Consider the following 14,755-nt stretch of genomic DNA (forward strand, 5'->3'; position numbering starts at 1 on the left):
GCTCCCCGACGTTAACCATGCACGATTGTGGTCAAGGCGTCTTCCGATTTGCACACGAATGACTACGTACGGCGCGAAAGAAGTTCGCCGTCGTGCGTGCGTACAAAGCGTGCAACAGCAAAAAAAAAAGGATGCCTCGATAATGCTGCGCGTCGTGCGTGTGTCCGACCCTGCCCCCCCCGGGGTGAATCGTTTCCTCATCCCGTGTCCTCGTCTCCGCGGTGTTTACTTTGCAGGGCCCACCTGGGCCGCAGGGCGGGAGGGGTCCTCTCGGCTCCCCCGGGCCACCCGGCCCCCCTGTAAGTGTCTGGCGGCTTTCGTTAAAGTCCATCGACGCCCCCCCTCCCTGCCCCCTCTGCCCGCCAGTGTGCGTCGTGCTCTCGCGATTTCGTTTGAACGGTGGGTGATTGAATGAATGGGCATGGCGTGTGACCGGTGCCGGGTCTAGGCGTAAGCTCCAGCTTCTGGTCTAACATTATGACCGGGGGGGGGGGGGGGGGGGCTCTAAATACGAATAAAAAATACTAAGTTTAAAGTGTTACGCAATCAAATGTTGCACCTTTTGCCGATGTATATCTGCGAATATAATTTTTTTTCAATTGCCATGTGCATTGACCTTTTTGTGAGAATAGTTAACTTTTTTTGTAATGCTTTGGGGCCTCCTGAGCCATAGCTTAGAGCCCCAACATCGGCATAATCCGGCCCTGCCTATGACCCATGTCATCTACGACGCGCCCGAAATCATCACATCTCCAAGGAATTTGTACTTCTATATAAAATGTATTTATTCGTAACTTGATAAACTTTTCTCCGTCTCGCTGATCCGGCCCCCTTACTGGACACCTGTGAAAAATATCTTCGGAGGTTCATCGGTCCTCCTGTAGTCTAAATAAAGATTCAGAATTCTGATCTCAGATGCCAAACACAATTTGGGCCACGCACTCTCCGACCACTGCACTCTCACCTACCTTTTGATGGATGGGTATCCGACACGCGCAGCAGGTGTTATAGGCTGCGAGGGGCTATGCAGTGGACAGCAGAGGGTGGTGCAGCAAAATCCAATGTGGATACTGGACTTGTATTTTACTTCGGGGGGGGCGCGGGGTGCATGAAGAGAAGTAAGTTTCACCAAGACCTCCTGTTGCTCTCCGAGTTAGGAAGTCGGGCCACGTGCCTTGCAGTCGCCCATTGTACGTGAAGAATAAAAAGTAAACCTCGGTGGGGAGCGCCAGGTAATCCTGCACTTTGGAGTTGTGCTCTTGTTGATGCCTTGTCAGCATTGATTGTGTGAATGTATGCATCCTAATCACAGGGTCCTTTGGGTCCTCCTGGTCTCACAGGAAGAGAGGTGCGTACATGTTTCAACGCAGTCACTTTCGTCGAATTGAACTCTGCACCTCGGACATTCGGCCTCACTTGAAACCGTCGCATGCTTTTCAAACATTGGATTGAGATATTTTAACTGTCGTGCCGCACGCAAGCAGAAGACGAAGACTGTTTAATTGAACCCGGTGAGATCCCAATGAATATGCAAGTGCTGTCCCAAAAGTGATGGCTCCTGTTTTATTTCTCAGTAACCATTTCATTTCGCTGTTACAAAATTTGTGCTGTTCAACCGTGGGAATGTCGGGATAGAGCATGAAGATTTGCCAGATGGCAAAAGGCCTCCAATAACAAGACAATGCCAGGCCACACATGAGCCTGAGAACATCAGCGGCCATTGCAAGATTGGGAATGGACTGTGCTGACTCAAGAGGCCAGATCTCGTCACCCTCGCACTTGTACATGTTTGGCCCGCTGAAGGAAGGCCTGTGTGGGCAACATCTTATAAATTACACTCGTGTGCGGGGATGCTGTTTTAATCAAGATTACTGTCACCATCATTGCACCTGTATGGTTACTGAAATGAGTGCGACTACTTTTTTAGAATTTAACAGCCCTCGTCCTAAGAGCAGACTGGGCCCCATCGGAGGGACGTGGAATTTCCATCACCAGCTCAGAAGCCACCGAAACGCAACAGAGCGCTGCGCCGCGCTCTTTCGAGCAAGGCCCTTGAGTCGCGTGTTGGTGGTGGTCGCGAGTGTCGTTTTACAAGGTGGCCACTTTGTTAATTTTTATTGCCGCTCGTGTTGTGGCGCAGGGAGAACCCGGCAAGCCAGGATCTCCTGGAAGAGACGGCGTTCCCGGAGTCAGAGGAGAAGACGGAACTCCCGGAAAGATGGTTCGAGCTCACGTTTTACCCGTCGCACTTCAGCGCACAATGCATGTGCATGTACTCAGACGTGTAGGTGTGTGTGTGTCTGTCTAGTGTATAGGGAGCGGAATGGTAGCGGTCAGTTAGCGCGCTGCGCTACGAACCTGGCGACCCAGGTTCGATTCCCGCTCACAGCCAACACCGGTGACGATTATCAGAACAGGTCCTGGGCCTCCCCTAGGTCGACTTGGCTTCAAATGAGTACCTGGTGCGGGATGTAAACATCGTCACTGAGGAGACAAAGGCGGCCGGGCGTGGTGTTGGCCACCCACCCCCTCGTGTGCCGTGCCAGCCTTCATAGGTGCTACTCGCTAACAGCACTTGCCCCAACAGTCTGTTAAGGCTATTCGGGGGATCTTTGTCTTTGCTGTGTCTGTCTTGTGTATTTGTGTGGGGAGAAGGCGGTACAGTGGTTAGCGCCCTGTGTATACAAACCCGGTCACTTTGGGTTTGATTCTCGGCTGTGACTAATATATCGGTGGCAAGTGGTGAACGAATATGGCCTCTGCTCGGATCAAATGGGCCTCAAATGAGTGTGCAAACATCAGCACTGGGGAGACAAAGGTGGCCGTGCGTGGTTCCGGCCACACCACCCAACTTGCGTGGCGTGTCGAACTTGACAGGCGCTGTCGGCCTATTAAAAAAAAATAGAACTCGGCCTCGTTGCCTTTGTGTGTATGCACCTGCATACGTACTTAGGTACGTGCGTACTAACGTACGTGTCATTTGCACAGCTTGATACGGACACACGCACGTATCATGCATGAATGTACGTGTCGTTAAACGTGTATTTATTTAAAACAATTAACTTGGAAGGATGTTTACATTTGCTGTCTCCCAGCATCATTACTGAAAATGAAAAAAAAACAATATAATTATAGTCCTCGTTCATAAGTAGAGTTTACAAGCTCTGAAATTCTCATTTATTATGTATCCAATTGCAATATGAAGCAGAGCAGATCAATGGGGCATTGAAAATACAACTTCATATGACTTCAAATTAAGGCGACGTCTCACTCGGCTTGCTTGAGGCCAAATTTCATTCCGGAGTTTAGCATTCAATTAGCTTACAAGATTCTTGAGCTCAAATCCCATACCCTCAATGAAATGCTCAGACGAGATGTGTTAATTACTGCGAATCAACAGCCTTATCGGAGAGCGTATATTCATCTAATTCCTAATTATTTTTGCACGAGCAGTGTATGCAGTGCAGGGAAGATTCCTCTGAAAAACCTCAAAACAAAAGCCAATGGTTTGCTCCTTGAACGACCATTTCAGTTGCGATTATCTCCATTATCTCCTGTCTGTGTGCAGCCATTCATACGGTGGGAGCAAGTCTATCCATAGGACAACCGCTGTTTACCCCCCCCCCCCCCAAAGTAGTTCCTGTTTTATTGACCCCGGAGGGGAAGGGATTATGAGCTGAGTCGACCCCCAAACGTAGATTTGAACTCTCCGCCTGCAGCTGGTACCGCCGCTGAGCCTCCTGGCCGGATAGCGATGTCATCATAATTAATTCTAGATTGCACCCCTTCGTTATTTCACGACTGCTTGAAGGCTTCACCGTTCCCCCGTTGATTGGTCACCAGGTCTTTTGACCATACTTCACCATTCCGGTCCACTACTGCCAGTTGGTGAATGTGATGGGTCTCCAGAACTGATTCGGACATCGCTCGCAAACTTACGTGAGCCGACGCCGTGAATTGAAACTCGAGGCCACCGGGTTCCCTAACCGCGCACCACACTCCAGCCCAATGTATGATTGCGTCATTCAGATTAGCACAGTGGACAATAATTTGATCTAACGTCTGCGGGTCAAGGAACAATGTTCAGACGTTCGTCTACTTCAATTGACACGGTCCCTGGCTCCCCCCACCGCATCACGAACCCACACTGACCAACGTGGTGAAGTATGGTCAATCAACTCCCCCCCCCCCGCCCCCCACCAAGATTGACACCGCATGGCGGGAAGCCTCCGTCGAACAGAGGAATATAAATTGCTATTATTACAATCATGAAATTGAAGGCACAATTGATGTGGCGCATTAAGAGCGAAGGAGTGCCGTGGAAACTTTGATGCATCGCATTTAAGGTGCACAGCGTACATCAAAGCAGAATCGTCTTCAAAGTGCACTTCTACATATCCGTGTGCTCCATTGTACCAGCGCTATTCTGTTTGACGGGTGTTCGTAAAAGCAAATTGGTGTTGTGTGGTCGGTGGTTTTTACCGAAAGGAAATGGACAAAAAAAAAACCTTGGAATATTCTCATTCAGTAACCATGGGCAAAGTACATTATCACCATTGTCTCCTAGCTTCCCAGTGGTAATGATCGCTGCCTTGGCACTCACTTCGGTGCCGAGACACACACACACTGTGCGCCGTAATTCGCGTGGTGGAGAAAGCTTCCCTTGCCCAGATTATTTAAGATTTTTTGCTCCTTTTCTGGGCAGAATCCTGTCCGCGTTTCTCCGTGAAAACCCGACAGGGGCACATTTGCCTTCGGCCGTGGTGGCACGGTTACTGGAAGTCTGTGAAAAGAAAACAGCTTTGTAGCTCATCGGATTCCTCCAGTATGCATACAAAAAATTCAGATTCTGATCAATCGTGGCACTCGGACGTTGCATTTCGAACGCTGCAAAGCTTTCATAATACTGACCGGTGAATGTCAGAGGTCATGTGAATATCCATTTGGGGTGCCCCGTGCGTGTTGTGCCCGCGACTCTTGCAGCACGAGAGCCGTGAATTTTTTTTTCGTTCCCACAATTCTCCCATCGCCCACTGAAGCCGCACTCACTCACCGAGTCTCCCACCGAGTATACATTTTATTCACCAAATTACTAATTCGGTTAATGATGGTGTGTCATGCGAACAGAGGCAAGGGAGAATCAATTGGAGAGAGGGAAAGTCTTCAGATTCAGAGAGCTGTGACAACGCCGATGCATGACGCAGTGAGAGAGGAGGAAAGAGTGAATTCCAGATGATCGAAAACAATCACGTGATATGAACTCTATGTGAGCCTGTGCGAGTCTATACGTCTCTGTGTGAGTCTATGAGTCTCTGTGTGAGTCTATGAGTCTCTGTGTGAGTCTATGAGTCTCTGTGTGAGTCTATGAGTCTCTGAGTGAGTCGAGGGGTCTTCGTGGGAGTCTATGGGCATTAGTCTATGGAGGCAGTGAATTCCAGACGGCCGGAACTGCGACAGACAACTAACGCTCGTCCCATCTGGTCGAGAGACATTGGGGCTTGACGAGGAGGGAGATGCAGGGGAGGAGAGAGAAGGGGAGGAGGAGGAGGCGGGAGGAGAAGGGAGGAGGCTGCTTGAGTCCATTAGGACGCTGCGAGACAAAACGTGCAATGAGACGGCAGAAGCCAAGCAGGCCAGCTGACCCAGGATGTGGAATTTTTAACAGATGGCGGTGATGAAAATATTAATCAACAAATAGTTGTTTTAATTGTAGTCAACGATGGTGATAGGTGGACATAAATCATAAAGCGTGACGGTGACTACGATTTGCCCACCACAGACTAAAGCACGCCTGGCTCTGACGAGAAGAAGTTTTTTTTCATTAAGACGCAGATTTAGATATTTTTTGTACGTTATTTGAGGTTGCAGTGCTCCGAGAAAGACCAAAAATGGTAATTGACTCCAAGTGTGTATAATTTTTTAAAATTAAGTTTGCTGATTGCCTAACCCGGTGGTATTAGGAGGAGAAAATGTCTCTCCCCCTCACACCAACGATTGATAACTGAGTGTTCGTATTGCTTTAGTCGATTAGATTAAACTGGTCGAGACAATTAAATATTTTATTTCTGGGACACTAATTTTTCCAGGGGTGTACTTAACTGTGCGACTGGGGTACCAATCAATCCGAAATCAGTGCCACTTCACTATGTCGAAACGCCAAACATCAGCATAACGAAATCTGTCATCGAAAAATTCAACTTTGAATAGTGCATCGTGTACAGCTCGTCGAGATGAGTCGATTGCCACATCGCCGACCATCAACAGACTAAGAATGACTGCATCACGGACATTATGCGAGAGCCGGGGTCCTATTGTACCCCGGGGTACCGCCATGAGGCTCAATTGACGGGCTGCACCTTGTCCTTTGCGCATATATATACGGGGCCGCGTATAAAAATCGCACCTTATGCAGAGCCACGCTCGTATAACATTACCGTTGTTAATTTGAAAAATCACAAAAGGTCTTGGGCGTGCGGGGCGAAAATTAAAAGTGAAATAGGAAGGGGCCCGAATTTAATTCCAGACGCGGAGCCCTGAAACCTCCCCAGGAGAAGTCAACGCGCCTCCTCATCTCCTCCAGCCTTGCCTTTATTTGCACGTTAGGGCCCTCTATACACTTGCACCAGGCAGGGCCGCGTATTGAAATATCATGTTTAATGTCTATTCTTTTTTTTTTAAGGAGGGCTGGTTAGATTTATTTATGTCACGGAGAGTATTTAGAGGAGGAAATTTGCATGAGATAGGCAGGCCGAAGTTTCTCTTGTGGTGTTTATTGCTTTTTGTTTTGTTTGTTCGGCAGACGTCGTGTTTGTAAAGATTCTGAATGATTGTGTATTCGGTGTGTTTATAGCTTGTGCGTTGTGTGTGCATGTAGGTTGCGTGTGTGTGTCTCTCTCCGTGTGTGTGTCTCTCTCTCCGTGTGTGTGTGTGTGGGGTGGGGGGAGCTTTTATAAGAGCATCTGATTTTGCGTGTGAACATAGCCACCGGGAAGACAAAGGTGGCTGAGCGTGTTGCTCACCATAATTGCGTGCTCATATACTAGGTGGTGTTCGCTCACAGGCACTTTCCGTTCCCGATCAATGAAGGCAAAGCAAGATCTTTGTCTCTCTGTACGCATGGAGGAGGGGAGTGGTTACCTTAATTAGATGAATTAAATCATGAGTCTATGCATTTATATATTAATATGCACGTGTATTCTTTAGAGGTAGAATTACGCCGCAATTAATATTGATTCTGAAGCTCCACGGTATAGCGCTTCGAACCGCATGCGTGAGAATGTATATGTTTATGGATTTACACCCGTGAATTGCAATCGCGCACGACGATTGATCTAGCGCGTTGAATGTTTGCCGGCGGTGTTGTTAATAGGGCCCTCCTGGTCCCGCTGGTCTCGCCGGATTCAAAGGAGAACCCGGCTTCACTGGCCCTCCCGGTGTGGTAAGAGTCTCTAGATCAAGGGGATTGACACCCCCACCCAGTGCCATTCGTGAAGTCGCCGTTGCTTCCTTCCGTCCGTCCGTCCGCCAGATCTTGTTGCACAGCTCAAAATCAACCTCCAACGTCTGCTCTCACAGTCTCATCATCACCATTAGCATCACCACAGCCACCACCGCCTGGCTTTTGGGCACACCCACTTGTTCTAAATTTGAGTGTCGTTCAAGAACCTATCTTATGGTATCTGAACCACAAAGCTGCGTGACTTCCCCCTGAATTAACGCCGGGCTGAGACAACTTTCAAGGCCCTCCTCTTACAGCCGCCCAACTCCTGGCTTCAATCTCCTGGTGTCATTTCAATGCCTGTCTCGGTAACCTGCCCCAACCGTAACAAATAACTTTTTTTTCTTTTCGTTCCTTTTTATATCTACACCTTTAAACGCATTTCGACCAGAGCTTGGCTAATCTAAGGCGAGAGCTCGTCCGTTTGATTCCGTGCTCTTGCGGTAATGTCCTTGTCCACTTTTGTTTAACCAAAGTCTTACGTTATCACTGCCTTGTCACGGCGTGCCAGCCGGGCCTATTTTTAACGGCTCGGAACAATTGACACGAAGACAACATCACATCAGCGCGTGCCTTGAGCGTGATGGCTTTGAGTTTTTGAAGGTGAATCTGGGAACCCTGCTTTGTTTTGTTTCAGTCTGTACCTGGAACGATTGGACCTAAGGGAGACAAGGTAAAGGGCTCGTGTGTGTGTGTGTGTTTTATTTCATACAGGAGGAATCGTACGCAAGGAGTTTAAATTGAAAACGACTTTCTTTAGAACGCTTCTTTGTCTTTAGTTTGTTTTGTTTCCCCACGCCTCCCCACCTTTGATTATCGCAGTTGGTTACATACGGTGCGAAATAAGTTAAACATACATACATACTTCCAATTAGCAGGTTTGGCTATGCACAGTGTGGGAATATATATATCCGTGCCTGCATACACAGTGATATAATTAGTCATTTAAACAATTGGTATGCATGCCATTCTTATAGCCCAAGGCTATTGCGACGGCGCTCACATTTGACAGACACGGTCTGCAGTAGTTTCAAAGTAGGGGGGGGGGGCCGATGACTCCTATGCTTAATCCCTCATTTGAGTAATTAGCGGGTCATTTTCTGAATTGAACAAATTTGCTAACATTGGCAAATTCCCACCGTGACGCCGGGCACACGATGGCCTGCTCATTTTTAATGACGTCAGGGAATAATCTTTGACGTCTGCTGGAAAGAGGATGGTGCGTGCTTCGTTATTATAGTGTGCAGTACTAACCGGGGAGGACCGCCGGATTAGAACCGCAAACCTTTGTAACGAGTGACGAGCGTGGCCACCGTTGGGTCCTGTCAGAGCAACCCCAAGTGTGCGATTTGTCTCACCTGTTATTGTTGTTACTGTTGGACAATCCTAAAACAAATTGCGAGGCGCGTCTGATTGCCTATTAACAGTTCCCAGATTTCGTACATGATTTGGATAAAAGGAATTGAATGTAGCTGCCCCCCATAGCGTTGGTAACCAACTAAGTTTTGTCTCTTGGCATCTCCAATTCTGCCATCTGTCTTCATTTAAACCGACTCTGTTATTAAAGTCACGTGGATTTCAGTGTGAATGAGGCAGAGGTGTGGACTCGAGTCATGTGACTTGGACTCGAGTCAGACTCGAGTCATGAATTTGATGACTTGCGACTCGACTTGGACTTGCATAACAATGACTTTGTCCCACCTATGAGATGTGGACTCGAGTCATGTGACTTGGACTCGAGTCAGACTCGAGTCATGAATTTGATGACTTGCGACTCGACTTGGACTTGCATAACAATGACTTTGTCCCACCTATGAGATGTGGACTCGAGTCATGTGACTTGGACTCGAGTCAGACTCGAGTCATGAATTTGATGACTTGCGACTCGACTTGGACTTGCATAACAATGACTTTGTCCCACCTCTGGAATGAGGTAACATGTCAACACAATTGCTATTATTGCGTCCGTTTTGTTTCTAAATCTGTAATCGTGGAATGCTTTGATGTTGTCTGCCAGCCGAATCGCTCCATGACAAAAGAGATTCTTTGCTCTTTGGGCTTTACTCAGGAAATACATTTTTGATTCTGGTATGTATACGTGGGCGTGCGTGTCTGGCTGTCTATTTGTTTTGTCTTTTGCCAGGGGGAGCCAGGTGATGTGGCTTTTGGGCCAACAGGGATAAGAGGAGAGAAAGGCGACCGGGTGAGTGTCAGAATCGGAATCGAAATCTTTATTTATCCTGGACGAAATCCGACGCGCTTCCAAGCTCTTTTTCACAGATAACCAGTCAGGCGGCGGGGTCAGCGAGGTCACACCAACAAACAATGCACAAAATAACAATAGGAGTGCAAAGTAGAGTCAAGGTAAGCAAGTCACTAGAAATAAATAACTGCAATAAATAAAGTATAAATTCCTGCCGATTTTTCAACACTTAAATGCAAGCTTGGGCAAAACAACAACAACAACAACAGTCCCTGACCACACCAGGACATTTGCACATTCAAATTGAACCATCGATACGCGGTGTAGGAATCAAAGTTGCAAATGTGATTTGTGGTGAAGGACTGAATGAAACCTGCAACCCGTGGGCCACGGCGGAAATCGGTACCGCCTAAGGTGGTAGAATATTCGCCGTACCAATTTGTTCTATGTGACTAATAACAGGAAATTGTTTGAAAAGTCACTCGTTTCAAATGGTTATCACTTTGAAGATACTAGAACCGCTAGGGCTGTTACCGACGAGTGATACATCTGGTCTGAGCTCATAGACTACTGGCCGTGATTTGAATCTGCAATAATAATCGGCTTGCGTTGTGGCCGAAACGTCGTGATAATAATTTTATTATGTTTTATTTTTATTATTTTATTATTTCCCTTCTACGTGACTTTACCGAAAGAACCAAGAAGATGCTCTGATAATGTTTTCATTGTCTATGAAACTGATGGGCCTACACCAAAACGACAGCCTCCTTCATGGCCTCGTCTCGCCAGTGTTTGACCAGAGAACGCCAAAAGGCGAACGGCAACAAGACAAAGCAAATATCTAGAACACTAATAGCTCAGAAAGGGTAAAAAAAAACAATTCTTATTTTTCATCATTTTGGATGCTGGCAAAAAAGGTCCCATATATATATGACTACTCGAACAGCACTTTAAGTGTTCTTTTTCTGTTTGTGAGTCGAGCACCTTGTTGAAGATCATCAAGGGGCTCTGTCTCGGCATGCGTCGCTAACTCTGTGCGAGTTCGTGACTTTTCTATACCTGGACGATCACGTGTCGTCACCTATAGGGAGAAAAAGGAGACAAGGGACTGGAGGGGTTCAAAGGCGATACGGTGAGACAACCTGTATATGACTAATAATAAAATCGTCAGGATTACATCTGTTGGTGTGCTTGTTTGGTCGATGAGCTCTCTCGCTGCATGCAGGGTTTGTGCGTCAAAAGAGAACTTGTCACCTGAGGAGGTGCCGTCACCACCGCCGCTGGGTTCGTTTAGTTAAAGCAAGCTCCAACAAAACACGAGTCCAAATGCATGCCCCGAGTTGGCAGGAGGGAAGTCGCCACATTGCTTATCAACTCTGCCTCAATTGGCCTCCTCCTCCTCAGTCTCGTCAAGCGCCGTCGCCTCTCGAGCCAAACTCAAAGACTCACACAGAGAACCACAGACTCAGAGACCCATAGTCTCACACGGAAACCCAAAGACTCACACAGATCACCACAGACTCAGAGACCCATAGTCTCACACGGAAACCCAAAGACTCACACAGAGAACCACAGACTCAGAGACCCATAGTCTCACACGGAGACCCAAAGACTCACACAGAGAACCACAGACTCAGAGACCCATAGTCTCACACGGAGACCCAAAGACTCACACAGATCACCACAGACTCAGAGACCCATAGTCTCACACGGAGACGCATAGACTCACACAGATCACCACAGACTCAGAGACCCATAGTCTCACACGGAGACGCATAGACTCACACAGATCACCACAGACTCAGAGACCCATAGTCTCACACGGAGACGCATAGACTCACACAGATCACCACAGACTCAGAGACCCATAGTCTCACACGGAGACCAAAAGACTCACACAGATAACCACAGACTCAGAGACCCATAGTCTCACAGGGAAACCCAAAGACTCACACAGAGAACCACAGACTCCGAGACCCATAGTCTCACACGGAGACGCATAGACTCACACAGATCACCACAGACACAGAGACCCATAGTCTCACACGGAGACCCAAAGACTCACACAGATAACCACAGACTCAGAGACCCATAGTCTCACACGGAAATCCAAAGACTCACACAGAGAACCACAGACTCAGAGACCCATAGTCTCACACGGAAACCCAAAGACTCACACAGAGAACCAAAGACTCAGAGACCCATAGTCTCACACGGAAACCCATAGACTCACACAGAGACTCATAGGATGAATTTGCTCTGCGACATTGCAAGTATTTGGAAGCAGCTTCGTTGTCCATTCTTGATAAAATCATGGATAACGGCAGATAATAGGAAGATAATAGGGATTTCGCAGACCCTACAGCCATCAGTATTAGGGCCGCATGTTAAGGGAATTATGTATATTTTTTACTTTTAGGCAGGGGTGGAAATGGGATGAAGTCACGTGGGAAATGCGAATGTGCCAAGCGTAGAGTGAGGTGATTTTTTTTTATACCAAGGGTCGAGTTAGCCCCAAAATAGTGTTGTTTTATAGCGCATAGCTGGAGAAAAGCCATGTTTCAGAGGTGATTACTTTGTTATGGCTTTTTAATGATGAACAAAAGAAGAAGTAGCTATTGACTATATATATACACATACTGTGTCGTGATTAATCCAATGTCTGGGTCTTCTTTTGCCTGGCTGATACAGAGGCACGGCCAGGGCAGTTCATTCAGATCGCAGGAGAGTTCACGCACGCCTACGGAAGCCTTACTAAGTTGACGGAAAGTTTAGGGAGGAGGATCAGTGGGGGAATGAAAAAAAAAGTCGAACCCTTCATTCCTTCCAGAATGCAGGCCGTGGGGTTCAAATGTTCACTCCCAACACACGGCGTTCCGGCAACATTCCCACCACTGTTTTTCTCGGGCAGCGTGATTGAGTATTGGTTATTCCTGCCCGTGCGCCGCTGTCAACGTGACGCAGTATCATGGCTTGTGAGTTTTTTTCTTTCTATCGTTATCTATGACGACGCTTTTTACCCGCCACCCCGCCCACCTCTCGATGTTATTCGTGATCCGTCGCCGATTGCCCTTCGTGGCGGCTCACGCACGGCCGCGTGTCGTTTGCTTCTGTTTGCCGTGCGTGCGATTCGTGCTGCGTGCGCGCGTTAGGGTGACGTTGGCGACAAAGGAGATCCAGGAGAAACGGTGAGTCGCGGCGAGCCTTTATCAAGACCCATCGTGGCCATCGTCGTCCCCCATGATCTCTCCGCTTCTGGATGAAACGCCTGCCCAAAACGTCACCATCGCTCACGGACTTTGCACGGCGACGATGCGTCGAATCCCTTGCACGCCCGCCGATTTCATCACTCCATCTCCGCGGTGGTCATCCACTCGTGTGTGCGCGTCTGCGTGCGTGCGTGTGTGTGTGTGCGCGCGTGTGTGTGCGCGTGTGCGCGTGTGTGTGTTGCTTGTGTGCTGCCTCCCTTTTTGGCTGTCAAAAGTGGACAAGAGAGCCCCCCCTGCTAGAGGATATTTCACGCGACTCTTCCACACCGCGACGTGGTGGCGAGTCCCACGCGCTTTGCCCCTACCGCGCACGGACCTGTGGGGCGCACACCAATGTTTGCACGGCGACTGAGGGGTTGACAGGGGTGGTGCGGGGAGACTTCATGGACTGGCACCGTCTTTTCGAACCGGCGACCTCTGTGGAGTGCGCGCAAGCCCAGTTCGTTAACACCGCGGTGGCGGCTGCGGCGGCGGAGAGGAGGAGGGGGGGGCGCGCCTTTGGCTTGTTACGAGCCGAATTAATTGACAAACCCAATTTAATATGATTTTTGTTGCCGCAGTCAAATACGTTCTGCTTGAGAACCCGGTTTAATCAGCCACCTGGCCACCTCGCATATAATCAGGTTTTGTGCATTCTTATTGGGGGGGGGGTGAGGGGGGGCAGGGAGGATGGGGGGGGCAGGGGAAATGGGGGGCAGGGGAGATGGGGGGCAGGGGGGATGGGGGGGGTCTCACAGCGTGGGACTCTCGCTTGAACATTGAACATCAGAACAATACCAGGGGCAGCGTTTGTATTTTTTTTTTCAGGCTTCACTCGGCTCATTTCTGACCGCAACGCTGACCCCCCGCGTTGGGGTCATTCCATTGCCCGCATTGAATTCATCCGCAGGGCAACATTTTCAAAGAAACTGGCGCGAAGCGGGCCAACGTAATTTCGAACAAAATTTGCATGGCATAATGGGGGTTTGTGGCCCTTACGGTTTTGAAGTTATAATGGGAAAGCGCGCCACAGTAATACAAATTGTTAGCTTAATTAGGCGGCCAGGTAGGAGGCGTAATGCACCTGCCAGCGGTACGCGCGCAGGCATTGCATCGTGCACAACAATGACGCTGCTCGTTACGGAGTGATTGCGGACGGCCCAGGCATGAACTGCGCATATTGAATCGCTATCTTCGCGCTGCAGTATTTACAATTAGCGCGGCGGTTATTTTTCTCTCTTTTTTTTTCTTTCTTGTAGGGATTCAAAGGCCAACCGGGACAAAAGGGCGACAAGGTGAGCTTCATTAACCGTGTTGTATTATTTTTTCTGTATTTTTTTAAATATATATATATATATATATCTCTGGCACGCCTTTGAACGGTCGGTGGCTGACAGGGATCGGTGCGCGCCCCTCGGGGTACGCGCGACAACAACAACAACAAAACATTCGCCGCCAATGAGGCAGCCGCCACCGCAACGGTGGCCACACAACGGGGCGGCCGCTGCCTCCAGTCCAGCGGTGCGGGAGGCGGCGAGGGTTTGGGTTTGGGTTGGACGGATCGCCCGCTCGGACGTCGTGCAGCTCCCTTCCCGTTGTGCGTCGAGATGGAGGCCGTTACCCCCCCTCCCTCAGCTATGCCCCCCCCCCACCTGCGCTCCGTCTGTGTGGGATCGAGCGTTTCCACGTCGCACGCGTGGCGTTTTCCCCAGGGGCGCTCCGGTTTTATTCCGCACGTTAAACGCTCGTTAATTGCCCAATAACATTTTAATATATAGAGGACTGCAGAGCTTGGAGGGGTGGTAA

The 14,755-nt window shown here is 48.9% G+C and overlaps 1 protein-coding gene across 1 annotated transcript in view; it reads left to right on the forward strand.

Moving 5' to 3' along the window:
- Nucleotides 1-285: 285 nt before the first annotated feature.
- The window catches only part of LOC144946127 (uncharacterized), a 55,045-nt gene continuing 40,575 nt past the window's right edge, over nucleotides 286-14,755 (forward strand). Inside the window, exons 1-9 of the mRNA XM_078874891.1 lie at nucleotides 286-299; nucleotides 1,313-1,348; nucleotides 2,141-2,221; nucleotides 7,370-7,438; nucleotides 8,136-8,171; nucleotides 9,642-9,701; nucleotides 10,789-10,833; nucleotides 12,854-12,889; nucleotides 14,209-14,244. Coding sequence (XP_078731017.1) covers nucleotides 2,219-2,221; nucleotides 7,370-7,438; nucleotides 8,136-8,171; nucleotides 9,642-9,701; nucleotides 10,789-10,833; nucleotides 12,854-12,889; nucleotides 14,209-14,244 — 285 coding nt within the window. The 5' untranslated portion in view covers nucleotides 286-299; nucleotides 1,313-1,348; nucleotides 2,141-2,218. The remainder of the gene's footprint in view (nucleotides 300-1,312; nucleotides 1,349-2,140; nucleotides 2,222-7,369; nucleotides 7,439-8,135; nucleotides 8,172-9,641; nucleotides 9,702-10,788; nucleotides 10,834-12,853; nucleotides 12,890-14,208; nucleotides 14,245-14,755) is intronic.

The sequence above is a fragment of the Lampetra fluviatilis genome, chromosome 40, assembly GCF_964198595.1.
Source record: "Lampetra fluviatilis chromosome 40, kcLamFluv1.1, whole genome shotgun sequence".
In the NCBI taxonomy this organism is placed as follows: domain Eukaryota; kingdom Metazoa; phylum Chordata; class Hyperoartia; order Petromyzontiformes; family Petromyzontidae; genus Lampetra; species Lampetra fluviatilis.